Consider the following 19,308-nt stretch of genomic DNA (forward strand, 5'->3'; position numbering starts at 1 on the left):
TTTTTTTTTTTTATTGAACATTTCTGACTAAAATTTAAATCAGCATTTCACCAGCACTGTAACTATAGTTACTTTTTCTTTTTTTTCTTTGCCTACATTGTATGTAAATATAAGTTAAAAGCAAAATGTTTCTTTAACATTTTCTCTTTTAAAAGCCATTTCTAGGTAGTAGTGACTGTGTTAATCAAATATCAGGGAAACTTAAATTGGGAAAAGAAGTCCTAGCTACTTTGGAAGGCCATTGGGTAAGTATTTTTATATTTTGGCTTAACAAAAAAATTTTATTCTGTGGAAAAAAAACTAACAATCACATTTTATAAGCTCACTTATTCCATTACTAAAAGTATCACTATTTAACATAAGCTTCAGCTTAACAAATATTTTGGTATTTATCTATTATTGATAATATTAAGTTTTATGTGGTATTTAACTTGCCAAAACTTTAAATCAATAAAACCAGCTAATGCTTATATATCACTTACTGTGTCCTGCATTGTTTAAAAATGTTCCTCATATTAGCTCATTTAATATTAATGTAAGAACCCTATGAGGTGTGGGTACTGTTATTGTCCCCATTTTTAGAGGAGGACACTGAGGCACATAGAGTTTAAATAATTTGCTCCAATTAAGTGGTGGACTGAGAATTCTCACCAGGTACTGTGACTCCAAGGCTGTGCTTTTATGAACGGCAATAACTGCCTCTCATCTAGAGGGCAAGGGCATTTCCAGTGAGAGTTATACTTCCTTTGTGGGACATGGAGAGTATATAGTGGTATATGAGAGCAATGGCTTCTGTTCACTTCTCTGCTGACCTAAATTCACATTTATGTAATTTTGTTAAGAGAAGCTTAAATGAATAAAATGGAATTACATCATGCTACTGCTTAGGTGCACTTTCACTGTGAACACTGAATATGTACTGTTTTCTATGTTATAATAAGCAGAAAATGAGAAATATAAGAAAATGATACGGTCTAAAAATGCAGCTAAGAAGCCACATGAACTTTGTAATTTTTAAAACTTACGTCTGTCTGAATACTGTTTGGAAAAATGAAAATCTTTTTAAAAATGAAATTTCTAATATGCTCAAATTATTAGTGCTAAGAGGCTTTTTCCTATTTTTCTACACACACACACACACACACACACACACACACACACACACACACATTTTAAATGCCTACAGCACTGAGTATTCCTAAAGGGTCTCCCATCCAGGCACTAACCAAGCCTAACCCTGCTTAGCTTCTGAGATCTGACAAGATTGGGCACATTCAGGGTGGCATGGCCATAGACATTCTACATGTATTGAGCGCATAAATAGTCATCGATATCTCATTGTAACTGCAGCAAACCCTGTGGGCCGCTTTGGCGATTTCGAGATGGTAGTTGAGGTTTTGCATGTAATTGTTTGAAATTTGCTTAGTAAAACTTGTGAAATCTCACAAACTTGTAGTGTATTGAATCAAATTTTTAAATAACTAGTATAACATTTAATCTTAAAATGTTTTTATAAAAATGACAAGATTTGGGGCTTTCAGAAAAGTGCTAGTTATATTTATTTTAAAATTATGTTTAACTGATGGATTAAGTATCAAGAAGTATTATATATACTATATAATCCTCTTTTAAATATATTTTAAATAAAGATGGTTCTCTACCTTAATTTTTAATTTCTTTAAATACAGGATAGTGAAGTTTTTATTAATGACAAAAAGACTGATAATTCAGAGGTTTTCTGGAATCCAACACCAGACATTAAGCAATGGAGATTAATAAGGCACACTGTAAAATTTGAAGAGCAGGGAGACTTTGAATCAGAGAAGTAAGTATATTATTTTTCAGCTAGTTTCATTATGATAAAGAATATTTTTTTAATCCCTCAATGGTGTGGGTATTTTTCTCTCTTGAGTCATATTTTAATTCAGCAAAATAGTTGAATATGTGTGGGATGTGACAGGATTCCATTTTAGTTTATGCAAATGTCAAACAAATATAATACAAATCATGCTGCTTTTCTGCAGCTCAAAAGTAAAACTTCCCATTTTTTCCTTTCTCTTCTTATCTGCTCCAGGGCCTATTAAAATAAAAAGAAAAAAGAAACTTCTAGTTTTTCTGCATAAAATTATGGGACTATGTAATGATTCTTGGTTTTTATCTGGTAGCTGTTCTCTAAGCTGGGTGAGACATGTAGAACTAACTGTAGATGAAGGACATGGTACAAAATCTACTTTTGTTTCATTTTCTGAAATACAAGAATAATGCCATTGGATGTGCAGTCTTCTAGAGGACTTACATTAGTTGGGTAATAATTAAGGCCATTGTTTCTGTTCTTAAAGTCATAAAATTCTTAGATCTGTAATACTTTTGAACCAAAAATATTGTGTACACATTGCCCAATTTTATTCTTACTATATTTTGTGTTAGAAGGGTGTGGGGGATCTCTGTAAAAGACACTATAGGTACTTTATACACATTATGCAATTTAGTCCTCAACTCATGTTCTGCATGCGTTATCATTCTTTCTAATGGGACTCAAGTCTCTGTGTACTTTCCCTCTACACTCAAAATTGAGGTTGTCAAAGATGGAAGAATATGTATGCACCAGTTCTAAAAATTCTGTTTTAGTTATAGCCACATGATTCTTGTCAGTCAGAGTGAAACTTTGCCAAGGCATCCAACAATTTTTGATGTGTGGATATAATTTAACTATTTTAAGATGAGGAAAATGAATCATAGACAGGATAATTAACTTTAGACTCATCAGCCAAGAAATGGCAGATCGAGGCTTCAACTCAAGTCTATCTAATTCCAAAGCCTTTATTCTTTCAGACCCAACATGCTTTTGTCCCAGGTGGGTAGAATATATATATTATATTTTTGTTTATCTGATATAAAACTAAACTTTAGTAGGGGAAAACATTTCACCTCAGTAGTCTTTTCTCTTAAATCAGTGGTTCTCAACATTGGCTGAATATTAAGATCATCTGGGAAACATTTTTTAAAAAACCAATACTTGAGTCCATCCCCAGAGATTTTGATTTTAATAGTTCCATGATAAATCCTGCATTTGAGATTGGGAAGCATGGCATTACACTATTGGATCTTTGATGCCAGTGGATCCTAAACAGTTTGTATAAAAATCATCTGGGGAGCTTTTTAGAACTTTAGATTCTTGAACCTTCATTACATTCCTTTCATCTTGGATCAGTACCATTCATTGCCACGAGTTCAAGAACGCATGTAATTAATTTTTTTTTTTTTTTTTGCCAAGAAAAATTAGTCTGCACTGTGTCACTCAAGGCACCACTTTTTATATTTTGACTTATTTCTAAACATCTAAGCATAAGCTTTGTCAAAGCCAAAAACCCACATGGACATCACTTTCTCTCAAGGGGATTCAAATCTATTCAATGTAGGTTTGATTTTCTGTTGCCTTTTTTAAATATTATTTTGCACATGTATTAGACTCTGGCAGCGGGTAACTCGAGCCATAAATGTCAAAGACCAAACAGAAGCTACTCAAGAGAAGTATGTTTTAGAAGAAGCTCAAAGACAAGCTGCCAGAGATCGGAAAACAAAAAATGAAGAGTGGGCTTGCAAGTTATTTGAACTTGATCCACTCACAGGAGAATGGCATTACAAATTTGCAGAGTAAGTAATCAAAAAGAGTATATTACAAACAGTATATGAGCATAGTTTGTTGCCTTCATTTCTAGAATTTTTATTGTTATTGAAGTAGTTTTTATTAAGCCATATATATATAAATTAGTGTGAGATTTTAAATTTGATGTTTCATTCATCATAAATTTTATTCCATGGTAGTAATTAACCTATAAAATAAGGTGAGAATAAGATTAGATATATTAAATATATTAAATATTAATCTTACCTCTAAGTTTATAATTACTAATGAAAACCTCTTCTAAACTTTGAAAAAGTTTTTTTAATGTTTTGTTTAGTCATTAAACAAATGGTGGTTTTTTGTTCACTTATATAGTACTCGACCATGGGACCCACTTAATGATATGATACAGTTCGAAAAAGATGGTGTTATCCAGACCAAAGTGAAACATCGCACTCCAATGGTATGTGATAAAAAAGTAACTAAATCTGCTAGGCATATAAATGTTTTAACTCTTTACTAGCATCTTTGGCCACCAACATTTAAAATTTGGTTTCAACCTAAAACAAGAGTTAAAACCATAAAACTCTTAAAAGAAAACAGGGCAAATCTTCATTATCTTGTATTTGGTAATGTATTCTTATATATGATACTAAAAGCACAAGAGACAAGATAAAAATAGATAAATGGGTCTTCATCAAAATTAAACACTTCTGTGGTTAAAAAGACATTATCAAAGTGAAAGACAACCTGCAGAATAAGAGTATATTTGCAAATCATTTATCTAGTAAGGGTTTAATATCCAGGGTATATAAAATTTAACAAAAGACGACTCAATTAAAAATGAGCACAAGACTTGAATAGACATTTCTCCAAAGAAGATATGCAAATGACCATCACATGTAAAGATGTTCAGCATCATTAATTATAAAGGAAATGCAAATCAAAACCACAATGAGGTCAGGTATTATTTCACATCACTAGAATGGTAACAGTTTTAAAAGTGAAAAATAAGTGTTGGTGAAGTTGTGGAAAAATTGGAAACCTAGTATATTGCTGACAGAATATAAAATGGTGCAGCTGCTGTAAAAAAAAAAAAAAAAAACTGTTTGATGAGTTCCTCAAAAAGCTAAACATAGAATTGCCATATATCCCAGCAATTCCACTACAAAGGAATTGAAAACAGAAACTCAGATACTTGTATACTAGTGTTGATTGCAGCATTGTTCACAACAGCCAAAAGGTAGAAACAATATTGTAACTATATACTCCATTTTGTTTATCTTTTGGATAAACAAAATGGAGTATATAGTTACAATATTATTCAGCCATAAAAAGAATGAAATTCTGCTACATGCTATAACATGGATGAACTTTGGAAATATTGTACTAAGTGAAGTAAGTGGAACGCAAAGGACAAATACTATATGGTTCTACTTAGAATATAAAACAGGCAAATTTCATAGAAAGGCTGGAGGTTCCTAGGGACCGAGAGAAGGAGAGAATGGGAAGTTATTGTTGCAGTCTCTCTGGGATAATGAAAATGTTTTGGAAGTAGCAATAGTGGTTGCACAACATCGTGAATGTACTTACTACTACTGAATTTTGTACACTTAAAATGATTAAAATGTCAAAACTTATATATGAAATATGTGTTTGTATATATACACAAATAAGTTATCACAATTTAGAAATTCAAAATATTTAAATTTAGTTTCTTTCTGTAACAACACTAACATGATAGACACATAAAGCATCTGTATTTCCTTCTAAAGGTACAGTTTACTAATCACAATAAATCTTTGTATACTTAGAGTTGGATTACTGACTTCCTTTGTTATTTTAAATGGCTTCTTGCTAGTTATCAGTCTCCAATTTGAATCTGCTCAAAGAATGTGGATTTGGATTCTAAATGTTACAAAATTTTAAGTTTCCGTGACTTGAAGTAGGAGTGTAGGCTGAATACAGGACCTGCCTCATTATTATTTATTTTCTATAACGAAATTATGGAAATTTAAATTTTAAGCACATGAATAATATTTTACAAAATTGTTTCAAGGAGTAGGTAATTGGGGCTAGTTCCTAAACAGGTAAGAACTAAGTTAAAGGCATGTGACCACTGGTTCTCTGATTTTCTATGTATGCAAATTACCTTTCTGATTTTAGTTTCTTGTATTATTTTCACATTTAAGACGTATTTCCAGAATTGGAAGATTATTAATAGTATTAAGTCTAAAGTTCATTATTCTAAGGGAAATTAGTCCTAGTTCATGGTTTGATATGCTTTTGAATCTTAACAGTTTTACAGCATTGGTCTTTACAAAATTCAATGCAAATTCACATAATAGCATGATTTTTTTTTTCAGGTTAGTGTCCCAAAAATGAAACATAAGCCAACCAGGCAACAGAAGAAAGTAGCAAAAGGCTATTCTTCCCCAGACCTTGATATCCAGGACTCATCTGGAAGTGAAGGTAAAAATATTTATTGCAGATTATTCACTATGGGGATCTAAATTTTTAAAAAGGTACTACTAAATGTGTAAGAAGATATCAAAATGGTTTTTCATATTAATTTAATAAGATATGTAAGAGTCTTTGTGGGGGCAGAGATGGTATATAAAAAATCCTCTATTTTACATTATAAATTTAAATACCAGACCACAGTTAAAGGCATGGGGAATGAAAAAATAGGAAACATGCAAATCAAGAACCACACTGTAGTGTGGCTCTTATGCCTTGTTAGCTTCTGAAAAAATGTTGATGGCTTCCTAGATCCAATGCAGGAAGCATTCTTTGATCTTTGAGCTAAGTTCCACGCTTCAGAATAGTTTTTCAACCTCAGAATAAATTATTGTAGTGTTTAGAAGTCACAGGCTAGTAAAATATAACTACATCAAAATTATGGACTAATTTAACTAGTGTTCCATTTCGTTTAAGTCAAATAATGTGTAAACCGTGTTGAACTACATTAAGATATAACCAAGAAAGGATTAAAGTATGTCTGAGATACTATGAAAAAATAAAGTTTTTTTAAAGCCATAGTCTCTAACTGAGCTCATATTGAACTGGGGAGCTCATTTTTACAGAGATAACACTAGAGGTGAACAAATGACAAATGCCAGGAAATTAGTAGATGAAAGTGGTGAAGAGCTGAAAGGAAAAGTAGCTGAATTTAGTTTGGGGAAGTATTCTTAGGGAACCTGATGAACTGTAATGGACTACAGCAGTTTAGGCTTGAGAGATGCAGGTAGGAGAAAAACTATTGGAGTAAAAGAGGAGTAAAAGGAACAAAAATTTGAGAGCAAGAGTTGCATGGTACCAGAGTGCTAGAAGGGAGTGTTAGTTACACTGTTGTTCCCATTTTATAGAAAAGGAAACTGAGACACAGGTTAAACTGCCCAGGGCCATATATGTGTGTGTGTGTGTGTGTGTGTGTGTTGTATATGCAGATATTTTTCCTTTTTAATTCACCCTTTTATTCTTCCATTATATCAGCTGACATTTATTGAGCACTTAACGTGTGACAATAAAAATTTCTAGAAAAGATATAAAAACGAATTAAAAAGGTTTAAAGTTTAGGTGACTAGGGGAATAAAGACAATATTAACAATTAATAGAAAACTGAAAAGGGAGCTAAAAAAGCTGAATGCTTCAGATGTAGGCAAATGGGCAAGAGACAGAAGAGAGCAATACCTTGCCTAAATTAATATATGTATTTTTAATGAACTATTTCATCTATTTTAATTAAAAAATAAAACAAATTTAATTTGTGGTTACATTAAGTATATAGTGTTCTACTTTTGAAATGATATGATTAAAACTCCAAAAATGCAGAGTATTAGTATTATTATGTTAATCTCTGAGCCATAAAAATAATGCCTAGGAAAATTTTTATTACATGAGAATCATTAAGCTGAAATGTAAATTGTGTATAATATGTTCACTATTTTCACTAAGTTCATTCTTAATGTCCTTTTAGCTCAATCAGTAAAACCAAGTACAAGAAGAAAGAAAGGGATAGAACTGGGAGACATTCAAAATTCCATCGAATCTATAAAACAAACACAGGAAGAAATTAAAAGGTAATATATACTGACAGTGACTATTGTTTGAGTTCAGAAGACTAGTTAAGAATCCTATTACATAGGAAATATATGCTGACTTTACATTTTTATATCATTGCTAAGCTAAAATAGAACTTGGCTTCCACCACCTGATGACTGAAATGTATAAAATTCAGCACTAAAATATTGAGGGAGAGAGGGAGGTTATTTTTTCTCAACTTTGAGGGTGGAATTGGAATCTCTTTATCTTATTGCAGAAGCATACTAGGAATGTAGCTGGGTTGTATGTGGAAGTGAGGTGGTTTCTAGTTAACCTAAGGGCTTCTGCAGTCCCCTTTGTACATGGCTAATGTTAAGTGCAATGCAACAGTTGTTGAAAATTTGAAATACTTTCATGACAATGGGTTAGTAGCCACCACCCTAAGACCTTCAAGTGCTCCACTTGTAGTCCCAGACCTTTCCCCACACACACCTCCCCATGATCCAGCAACTACCTACAAAGTTTTCTTTGGAGGGAAAAGGGTCCTTATCCTGCTGTGCATTGCTAAGGCTAGCATGAGTTCAGATTGATTGCCTCCTATTGCTATATTAGATGCTTAGTTTTTAAATATTAGCCAGCCTGCTTTTGTGTATTCAGCACTTAATATTAGATGTTCATAAATGTTAGATTTTCTCTGTACATGGTGATCTTATGATTCATATTTAGTTGCTGTTTTCATCTACAGCTTATCTCCTTCTATCCCCCTACACCCATCCCATCCCAAGTCCTATGAAACTCCTCACACCTCTAGAAAATACTCCTTTCTCTCATCTTTTCTCATCTTTGGATCTTTGCCCACACCGAATCCACTTCTTAGATTGCCCTTCCTCCTACTTTGCCCATCAAGAAAATCCCTGTTTATCCTTCAGAATATCTCAGATGCCACCCTTTTTATATCATTTCTAATTATTCACCCTGTACTGTAGAATTATTAATTTGTCCACTAGGCTTGTTTAACTTCCTATATATATTCATTTTAAGTGCTTACTACACTACAAAGGTCGTTATTGTGTCTGTTTACTACACCTCTCCTTCCATTAGACCATGAGGTCCTCTATAGCAGGGGGCATGTCTGCTGCATCTCAGTATCATTAGTCCTTATATAAAGTGCTTAAGTCTCCTAATTTAATTACATATATGAATTAATGAGCCTACTTGTTTGTTTTGTCTTTTTCTTTCTCTACACTGGTAAGACATTTTAAAAGAAGTCAGAAAAGGTCTTCACTAATCAGCTCTTTTTAGCCAGAGCATTTAGGTTGGCATGAGGATAATTTAAGCTCATTTTATGACTAAATTAACATTTTATTTCTGCTAGCATATGAAATTTCTATAGCACATTCTTCAAATTAGGAATGCCATGAAATCTGTTGTATTATTTTTTCCTGGGTAATTTAGGATTTTTCTCCAGTTCAACCTCTCTCTCCCTAAAGACAAAAGAACCTTAGTGGGTCAACTAAGAAGCAAAATTTTTGTTTTAAAACCACTGTGATAATAGAAGTTATATATTTCTACGTCATCAAACTTTAATAATTTGTTTGATGCACATCATTAAGTAATACGTGTGGTACAATGTGAAATATAGATTTAGACAAGACCTAATAATGGCTCCACATAGCATAATCAGCTCCCTGTTAAGATAGTAGTAACCGATTGAACTAGTTACTTTTGTTCATATAATTAAGTGCTCTGTGACCATATGTCAAACACTTTTGATAAATAATTATAAAACTTACTGGGTTTTTGTTTTGTTTTGTAGAAATATTATGGCTCTTCGAAATCATTTGGTTTCAAGCTCACCTGCCACGGATTATTTTCTGCAACAAAAAGACTACTTCATCATTTTCCTTCTGATTTTGCTTCAAGTCATAATAAACTTCATGTTTAAATAGAAGTTCTTTACAGTTGAATCAATGAACTGGAATGATCAGATTTGGCCTGGGACCAGTGTTCAAGTTGGTTTGGTCTTTATTATAACATCACAATATTTCTGAAACAAAACCTTAAGATTTAAATGTAAAGGTATTGACCTTTCATACCTTTTATCCTTAACCTGGAATAAGAGTTACTCTATTTCATTATTAATGTGAGCTATATGTTAAGTGCCAGAACATTTCTAGCTTTTGTGAGAATGTATGTACATGTGAGTATAATAAATCCACATGTGTACACAGTTGTATCTTATGTACACCTGACAGTAGTCTTCGTATTTTATAGTATGTTCTGAGATACAGCACTAATGCTCATAACAAAAATGCTATCAACATTATAAATATATGTATAGTAATCTATTTTCTTCATAAAATAGGCACAAAACTTTTATCAATAAAGAATGACAAAATGGAAATGATGGGATAATTGACATTAGAAATAGGTCAATAAACTGTACTGTTAAAAAAAAAAAATCATTCCCAAAGCACCCAGTTCAATTGTCTTCTTAGAACCACCTAGAAAAAAGTGTGGTCAAAATTAATATGTCGAGAGGTACAAGGTGGCAAATTACTTTTTAAATAGTTTACACAAGATTTTTTTAACCCTAGAATTTAATATTTATAGATATAGATACAAATGCACGTATGTGTATATCAACATAAAAAATGGTATGCAGCTACTTGGATCTATAGAGTACATCTTTCTTATCATACCTATATAATACCTTAAGCACTTACTGAAAAAAGCGTGGTCAAAATTGGTTGCTGTCCTTTTTTATTTTTATTTTTTTAACTCAGTCCAATAACACAGGCCAAATTCTAGATTTGTTTATAGGGTATATGAAATGCTGGTAATTCATGTTTTTTCATTATGAAAAACTTACCTTAGTTTTAATTTAGACCCTAGTGTGTTCAGTGAAGAAGTAGAATAGAAAAAATTAAAACCAATATTTTACTTCAAAAGCCAAATAAGAGAAAGGCTATAAGAAAAGATAAAAGGTGTGGTGGCATTTATGTGTACATTAAAATCATTTTCTTTAAAATGTGCAATAAGTTGAGCATCTAAGAGCATCAAGTTCTGAAGTTTAATTTTTTTTATTACCCTCTACAGTTCTTAGTAACTTAATTCTGTGGCAGAAATGACAGTTCTTCAAGATTCCTTTTTATTCAGGTTCAGGCACACTTTTTCCTAATTTTGTTTTTTGTTTAATATTTTTACTGTATATTTTTACATAAATATTTATAGTCCTCAAAAGCAATTTTTGCAAATGTAAGTTAAGGTTAGGAACACATTGTTCTAAGATATATCTTAGAATCATGAAAGTATAGATTTCAAAATGGATATTAATGAAAATGATGGTCAGAATAATTGCTCTGGCTACATTTGCTTTTGACTAAGAAGAGACTGTTAGACACTAGTAAAATTACAATCAATTGTTTAATGCTATAATAAAATTAAAGAATGGTTACTAAATTACAAAAATTGAAAAGGACAAAAAAGAACCTGCTTTTTTCCTGATACAGCTATCTTAAATATCCGTAGTTTTTATGAAGAGCTATTTCCCATGTATTTTTGGCAAAACAATGCTATCGTATGTACATGTGAAAACATTTTTTAAATTGATTAAAACACAGATAAGATGTACCTATACCCAGGATAAGTATCGATGTAATGTAACTGCACTAGAAAAGGTGGAGGTTTTATGTTCGTATTTCATACCTGTCAAAGAAATATTGTACTCACTTTCCATCACCAATGTTATGCTCAGCTGTTTATTCACTGATATATATTTTGTAAATATTGTACAATTTGATCTTTTTATGGTTTAAATTAGTATTAATTTATATTATATATAATTTGGCTGATCACAAAAGTCATTTCATCATTAAACCCTAAAAACTTAAAATTTTTTGTTGGTAACCCCCCCTTTGAAATTTTAATCTTATCCACTTGTGGGTTATTTTCATTTGGTCTAAATAGTGTTTTATTTGTGTATCTTCTAAGACTGGAAAGGTAGTTATTTTCTTTATTCTTAAAATTTTTCTTTTTAAGACAGATGTTATGGGTTCTTATTACCCAGAGTCAAAAACTATTTCATGAGAAAGAGCAGGTTTACTCATGACTGTTTCTTGTGCACTAAAAGCATTTTATTTAATCTAATAGTCTTATGCTTTTAGCTGTATGAGTTCCTTTCTGTGAACTGAACACAAAACTCAGGAATTGGTGGCTTAATGTTAGATTACTGCTTATACCAGGCTTAGTATGTGAATCCTTTAAAACAAATAATTAACTTTGTATTTAGCCATATATGTAATTGACTTCGAATGTTCTCTACCTAAGATTAATCTTCCTTCACACATGGATTCATAACAATTGTGATTTACAATTCCCAATTGTCTAAGAGCCTCATAATGGTTTCTAGGATTTAAGACCCTTATGACCTGTTATTTTCATTTGACCAAAAATTTATTTTTTCAAATGAAAATTTAGGTAAGAATTATTGAAATGTGCTTTTCTATTTTAGTTGTTAAATGTGCGATGCCTTTTTTATTCACCATTTAGCAAGATGTAGCTGGCCCATGAAAAGACAATAAATAGGGCATGTGAAATAAGTAGTTTCAGCAATAGATAGTTCACTTGTATTTCATGTCAGTACTGTTTTGTATCACTTATAAGGTACAGTGTAATCTTTATCACCATTCTATTCAAAAAATTGGCCTTGTAAAATACAACCCTCATTTAGTATTTACGCTTTTGTGCCTTTAAGAAAATACTTTTTGTCATTTCGTGTTACTGAACTATCATGATTCAAAGTGTTTATAGGCTTGTCATGAAAGGGTCATTTTTCTGTGTCACTTTATTTCTTTTTATATAGCTAAGTATATTTAAATGGTAATGCTGTACTTTTATAAAGGTTTGTCTATATAGCTATTTCAAATATATTATTTACCCTCACATATCATTGAAGTAGATTTGTCAGATTATTCTGAGTATTGTAAACAGTGCCTTTTTGATGGAATTCACACTGTTTTGGTGTCAACTTGTGCCATATACATACATAATTCTGTGAAAGGCAGTTTTAACTTTTTGAAGAATATCTTAATCAAATATTTAAGAAAACGAGTGTATAAAATTCCATTTTTCCCAGTGTCTAGCATTTCTAGTGAGCAGTGAATATATTTTGGAGTTGTTTTTTTCTTTGTTTGACATAAGGTGATGATGGCATTATTGATACTGCATATTATTTTGAATTATGTTAAATTAATTACAGAAATAAAATTGGCATTTGTACCAAATTTTCCAATTTGAACAGTGGGGTAGGGGAACCCCACACAAATCAGTAAGTCAGTAAGTTAACATTTCAACTTCTATTTTATTTGACTTACATGGAAAAAGAGATTCTTTAAAATGTATAATCTGCCACTGTTACATAATTTGGTTTCATTTTGTTTACCTATAGTGTGAATTTAGTATATTTAATTTACTTTTTGTTACTTTTAACATACTATTTGTTTTGTTTAAGTTTTTAATTGAAGATGGACTGTTAAAATTGTATAGGACCAGTGTTTCCTAAGTATAATTAACATATTTAGAAGAGCTACAAGAAACCCATGACAAAATGAATGTGAATATACTTTCTAAAATATTTAGAAAATTTTCTTTCTGCATTATGTAAAATTATTCTATCATTACAACATTGACATTTATTTAAAGACAATGCCACAAAATATTTGAACTGATGAGCCACAGAACTTCAGTTGAAATTTTTTTCACTTTTCATCATGCTAAATATATATCTAAGTGAAAATTCTGATTGATGGCCATTTATAAAATCAAACACTACCACTGGTCAGTTTTATATAATAGAAGTATGTTGTCTGCAGTGTAAGTACAGCACACTGTCAAATTCTTTTCCTTGAGGTGCATTGTAAATGTACAGATAGTCATAGGCTACTGTTTTGTAATGTATTACATTTCTAATCTCTTATTCCCAACTTATCATAAATGTTTGCAGAGACAAAAAAATTTTTCTAATGATCTGTAAAATTACGCTAACTTCTTCAAGTAGGCATTCTAAATAAAATTTTTAAAAAGAACAAATTGTGATCAGATTACTTTGACTTACGATATATGACTAAATTACTTAGTCCTTATTTTTAAATTAAAATAAATTTTGTGTGGTGGTAATTGTGAAGGGTGTGCAGGGCTTGAGACTTCACAGAATCCCTAATGCATGCTTTACTTTATATTCATTCTTCCTAAGCACTCATAATAACCTTAAGTAGAAGTTATCCCAATTTCATAGATGAAGAATCTGAAGTTCAGAGAAGTTAAATGATTCCAAAAGCTTCATAGTAAGAGTGATAACGAGCACCAGTTTGAATCTACGTCTGACTTCAATGTGCATTCTTTCCAGTGTACACTTAACTAGAACTCTGAACGCTTTTAACTGTTTGGAACAATCTGCTGCTGGAATCTATGAGTAATGTGACCCCTTTGTGATGGGTAGAACCAGAAAATACTTTTCTATTAAGCATATATACAAAACCCATATGAAAAAGTTTTTTCCCCTCAAGTCACCTATTTATACTGAGTCAACTTCAGATGAGTTCCAAAAGATATCCTTCTCTGGTTTTCCTCCATCCTCATCCCCTCCCTTTCTTGCTTTCTCCTCCGGGTCCAATTGCTTCTGGCTATAATGGTCAGTTGGTTCTGTCTTACTGACAGGAAAAGAGGGAAGGCCTTACAGGTTTCTCCTGTTCCATGCATAGGAATAAAGTAAAAACAACTCACTGTTCAATTCCAATGAAACATCTACAAGATAATTTTCTTATTAATATTGCCCATATGCTTAATAGATATCCTCTATTATGCTAATCGTCCCTTCCGCACCTTAACCAAATATCCCTTTCTTGTAGAGATAGTGGTCCCATACAGTGGTGACATGTCAAGAGTAATTTGATGAGTGAGCTCATCAATATCTGTTGAGTGCTTAGTATATGCTGGGCACCATGTTAAGTAAAGGGCTTTGTAAACATTCTCACCCTCCTCAAAATCTCATGAGATTTTTTTATTTATATCTATAATCTTTTTTTTTTTTAAGATAAAAGAAGTGGAGACAACAGTTCCATAATAAATGTCACAGATTAAGTAAATGGTAGAGCAAATCCAGGTCCAAATTCTAAGCCCATGCTTTTAACTATTTTATCCTTAAGAGAGCGTGTATTAAGTGTGGTGGATTTCATAGCGATACCTGGCCCAGGAAATGTGGCAAAGAACGCTGCGGAAAGCATAAAGCCTGCAGCTGGTGACCTTGACCAGGCCCTTCCCCATCTATCCTGCACCCCTAAACAGCTTTCGTGAATGGAAGGAGAGCAAATGATGGAGAGTGGACAGAATATGCATAAGTCCAAGGCAGAGGTTTTTCTACGAAAAGAGATTTTAATGGGGGCAGGGAACAAAACGAGTCCTATCCACGGTGACCATTCCCTCTTTCATATAGGTTCCATTACCGTGCCGAGTTAGGAAGGAAACATCTTGGGAGACAAAGGGATTTGGTGGTAATTGAAGCTAACGGAAGGGAACGAATTTACCTAGGGACCAAGGGAAGAGCCAGCGGTTTCCGCTCCAAGGACAACACCTGGAAAGTCCTGACCTCTTTTCTAACTTCCCGGGTATTGGACCGCTAACCTCAACCCGCAGAAAAGCGCCGCTTTTCAGCCGAGCGGACGGAAGGGCAGCCTCCTCGCCCAACCAAGAAGCCGAGCTGCCCGGGTTTCCGGCCTCCCCGCCTCTTCCGCTTCCGGTCGTGCCACACCCCGCCTCTCCTGACCCTGGTTGTAGTCTGCGACCCGAGCGGCGGGAACTCGAAGGGCTATGGCCGCTGCGGGGTCTGTGAAGGCGGCGTTACAGGTCGCCGAGGTGCTGGAGACCATCGTGAGCGGCTGCGTGGGGCCCGAAGGTCGTCAAGTTCTGTGTACGAAGCCCACCGGTGAGGTACTGCTCAGCCGGGATGGAGGCCGCCTCCTGGAGGCGCTACACTTAGAACATCCCTTAGCCAGGTACCCGCGTCCCACACTCCCGCCTATTAAAACATACCATAAACGAGCACCCCAGGCCATCTCCCTGAACTTATTATCCCTGAGGCTATGCTGGAAAAACTGACTGGCTGAGAATAGTGTGCGCTCAGGGTTACAGCGATGCCTAGGGGAACACTTTCCCGGACATCAAATCTTATCATCTTCTAAGAACACTTCTCATTCCTCTCCTCCCCGCTCCACCCAACTCTAGAATCTTGGAATTGACCAAAATAACTTGGCAAAGGAAGAACTAAAACTAAGGACATATCAAAGGGACAGTATTCACATTTTATGCTTATAGCTGTGAAAACATTTTTTCAACTTGATCCAAATGTAGGAAGGTAGCCCACTGAAAATCTGAGTTTCTTTATTTCTTTTTTGTGCAGGATGATGGTGGCATGTGTTTCCAGTCATCTGAGAAAAACAGGAGATGGTGCTAAGACATTTATTATCTTTCTTTGCCATTTACTCAGAGGACTTCACGCAGTCACAGACAAAGAAAAAGATTCTTTGACTTCCAAAAATATTCAAACCCATGGAAGGTATTGGAAAAATTGTTGTCAGTGGAAATTTATTTCTCAAGCGCTTCTAACATTTCAGACACAAATATTAGACTATGTTATGGACCAGCACTTAAGTAGACACTTTTTGTCCATCTTTTCTTCATCCACTAAAGAGAGAACATTGTGTAGGAGCTCTGTAGAGTTGCTCTTAGGGGCATACTTTCGTGGAAGAGTGGGAAGAAATAATCACGCCTTTATTTCACAATTAATGTGTGACTACTTTTTTAAGTGTATGGCTTGTGAAAGTGGGTTCGAAGAGGTATGTGAGTTAGTGGATGACTGTTTTGTAGAGTTGAACGTTGGTGTCACTGGCCTTCCAGTTTCAGATTCCAGGATCATACCGGGACTTGTGCTTCACAGAGACTTTTCTGTGTACTGTCCAGCAGATGGTGACATAAGAATAGTGCTAGTAACAGAAACTATTCAGCCTCTCTTTTCAACTTCTGGAACAGAGTTTATTCTAAATTCAGAGGAACAGTTTCAGACGTCTCAATTTTGGATTATAGAAAGGACAAAAGTAATAATGCAACATTTACAGAGTCAAAATGTAAAATTGCTGCTATCTAGTGTGAAACAACCGGACTTAGTTATTTATTATGCAAGACTGTATAGCATATCAGTGGTGGAGTGTTTATCATCTGAAGAAATTTCTGTTATTCAGAGGATCATTAGTCTTTATCCTATTGTACTACCGCAGGCCTCTTCACAGTTTGACATTTCGAACAATGCTTTGGTGAAGTTTTGCAAGCCCCTTATTCTTAGATCCAAAAGATATGTTCATCTTGGCTTGATTAGCACATGTTTGTTTATACCACACTGTATAGTTCTTTGTGGACCAGTGCAGGGTCTTGTTAAACAGCACGAGGATGCTTTACATGGAGCTTTTAAAATGCTTCAGCAGTTATTTAAAGACCTTGACCTAAGTTACATGATACAAGTCAGTGATCAAAATTATGCATTACGTCCTCTTATTTATAAGAATACAACAGAAAGTAATCATTTACTAGAAATTGGCTCAATACAAAGGCCAAATCAGGGCACAGTTGTAGAGAACAAAGATGGACTGGCAGAAACTCAGAGACATGTAAAAATATATTCAAATATGGTAGTTCCAAGTGTAGAATTAGAAACACATATTCCATGTGCAACACCAAAAGTGTCACCAACAGATACATACCAGACAGATGAAACATTGAGATGTTTATCTCCACACAAAACCAAGATAATTGATGATCCTGATCTATGTATTGAGTGTAATTCTACAAATTCAACAACAGAGAACAGTAGACTAGAAATTTCTTATGAAAATGTAAAGATCACAAAAATTGCTGGAAAGGGGAGTACGTTTCCAGTGAGAAACAAGTCACTGGAGATGGGTACTGCCCAGAATTACTGTTTCTCATCTATACCAGCAGGTTGTGTTTTGCCAGTGGGTGGTAATTTTGAGATCCTGTTAAATTACTATCTTCTCAACTATGCCAAAAAATGCCAGCAATCAGAAATAGCCATGGTTAGTACAATAATAGCTAATGCAGTTTTAGGCATTCCCAAAATCCTGTATAAGTCTAAGAATGGAAATCGCAGCTTTCCACAAGTATATATAAGAGCTCTCCATGCGCTGCAAACCAACCAACCCATGGTAAGCATTCATACAGGTTTGGAATCAGTCTCTGGTAGATACCAGTTACTAACTTCAGTTCTTCAGTGTTTAACAAAAATTTTAACCATCGATTTGGTAATCGATATTAAGAGACAGCCTCAGGAAATTTATGATCTAGATTCCGAAGAAGAATTATAAAATTAAAAGTTTTTAATAAACCAAAGTTATCTAACTCAGGCCTGAAGGAAAGCAGGTTTGTGACCATTGATTCTCAAGGCAATTCAGTCTAGTAAGGAAAACAGCATAATTTAAAAAGGCTTGAGAGGCCAGTAGCATTCAGACACAAATGTTAAAGTATGTTATAGAACAGTTCTGAGGAGGAAGCCTTCAGGTGAGGGAAGCCAAGATCTGACTAAATGTGTTCTTCCCCCTTATTGTCCCTGCATCTCAGCTCTGTTATTCTCTGTGTTTGGGAGGGGTGTTTCTTTAGGGCTTTTCTTTACCCTTTTTCACTTTCTTTATCTCTACTCCCTCACCTTTCTGTGTTCATAGAATCATTTAGTCTCAGATTTGGATGGGGTCTTCAAATGCCATCCTATTTTAATTGTTTATAAAACATTTGTTTCATTTAAAATAATTTATTTTCCCTACACATAATTTCTTTTTACTTTCATATGGCCCTTTATTTCCTTTTCATGTGGAAAGCCTGAAGAGAGTCTCACCGTCCATGTCATAGAATGTTAACAAAAATACAACTTTGTGCATTGCGAACTTAATTTCATTTCTGTAACTAAAAGTTAATTCCAGAAAGGATATGAAATTTGTACTTTAATTTTCTCCTGGCCCATAAGAGCTTATAAAAATAATTCATGTATTATATATTCTTCTTATATTTAGTGCATATCCAGAATTCAGTAGTAACAAATGATTTTAACAATTTTTTCTAAGGCGAATTTTAAAGGGTTTATATTTTATTTTAAAAGCTTATAAATGCAAATTATACTGTATGTCTACCCCTCGATAAGACAGTGTCTCCTACTTTTAGTACTCTGTAATACCCAAGACAATGCTCTGTTTATACCAAGTATTCAGAAGTGCTTGTTGAATAAAACTTATCTTTAATCTGTTCTCCTAAGTACATGTTTTCAGTTAACTAATTAAACATTCTTATTGAGTGCTTACTATATGACAGGTGCTGAATATACCCTGGCAAACATATGGTTCCTGCCTTCATGCACCTTTTCTTAAAGGTTAATGGATAGGTAGTGACAGTACTTGGGTTGGATTTAGGAAAACTGATATTTAAAATTTAGTAACAAAAGGAACCCTCATATACTGCTGGTGGGACTGCAAATTGGTACAATCACTATGGAAAACAGTATGGAGGTTCCTCAAAAAATTCAGAAT

The 19,308-nt window shown here is 33.6% G+C and overlaps 2 protein-coding genes and 1 pseudogene across 12 annotated transcripts in view; 2 read left to right on the plus strand and 1 right to left on the minus strand.

Annotated features, from left to right (window-relative positions):
* Positions 1-13,759, plus strand: part of OSBPL8 (oxysterol binding protein like 8) — a 138,866-nt gene extending 125,107 nt beyond the window's left edge. For 4 of the 10 annotated variants that reach the window (XM_016138191.2, XM_016138193.2, XM_016138197.2 and 1 more), the window contains 7 exons: positions 156-245; positions 1,689-1,825; positions 3,469-3,654; positions 4,001-4,088; positions 5,992-6,097; positions 7,605-7,707; positions 9,486-9,618. In XM_016138191.2, coding sequence (XP_015993677.1) covers positions 156-245; positions 1,689-1,825; positions 3,469-3,654; positions 4,001-4,088; positions 5,992-6,097; positions 7,605-7,707; positions 9,486-9,618 — 843 coding nt within the window. Of the gene's footprint in view, positions 1-155; positions 246-1,688; positions 1,826-3,468; positions 3,655-4,000; positions 4,089-5,991; positions 6,098-7,604; positions 7,708-9,485 lie in introns of all 10 variants that reach the window. The other 6 variants (XM_016138192.2, XM_036237887.1, XM_016138196.2 and 3 more) reach the window with 3 other exon arrangements.
* LOC118614085 lies at positions 1,178-1,296 on the minus strand (annotated as a pseudogene).
* Positions 13,760-15,458: 1,699 nt separating the features above from the next.
* Positions 15,459-19,036, plus strand: BBS10 (Bardet-Biedl syndrome 10). Of its 2 annotated transcripts, none has more exons than XM_016138200.2 (2): positions 15,459-15,720; positions 16,125-19,036. In XM_016138200.2, exons 1-2 carry the CDS (start codon positions 15,536-15,538, stop codon positions 18,097-18,099), a joined length of 2,160 nt encoding a protein of 719 aa, XP_015993686.2. In that variant the 5' UTR covers positions 15,459-15,535; the 3' UTR covers positions 18,100-19,036. The 2 variants fall into 2 exon arrangements, with proteins under 2 accessions (XP_015993686.2, XP_015993687.2); XM_016138201.2 differs by having other exon boundaries at positions 15,517-15,655.
* The last annotated feature ends 272 nt before the right edge of the window (positions 19,037-19,308 follow it).

The sequence above is a fragment of the Rousettus aegyptiacus genome, unplaced genomic scaffold (genome assembly GCF_014176215.1).
Source record: "Rousettus aegyptiacus isolate mRouAeg1 unplaced genomic scaffold, mRouAeg1.p scaffold_m13_p_2, whole genome shotgun sequence".
Lineage (NCBI taxonomy): Eukaryota > Metazoa > Chordata > Mammalia > Chiroptera > Pteropodidae > Rousettus > Rousettus aegyptiacus.

Coding starts and splice junctions, on each gene's coding strand:
- BBS10 (XM_016138200.2), top strand. CDS start 15,536: ATGGCCGCTGCGGGGTCTGTGAAGGCGGCGTTACAGGTCGCCGAGGTG. Junction 15,721..16,124: donor TTAGAACATCCCTTAGCCAG/GTACCCGCGTCC, acceptor TTTTTTGTGCAG/GATGATGGTGGCATGTGTTT.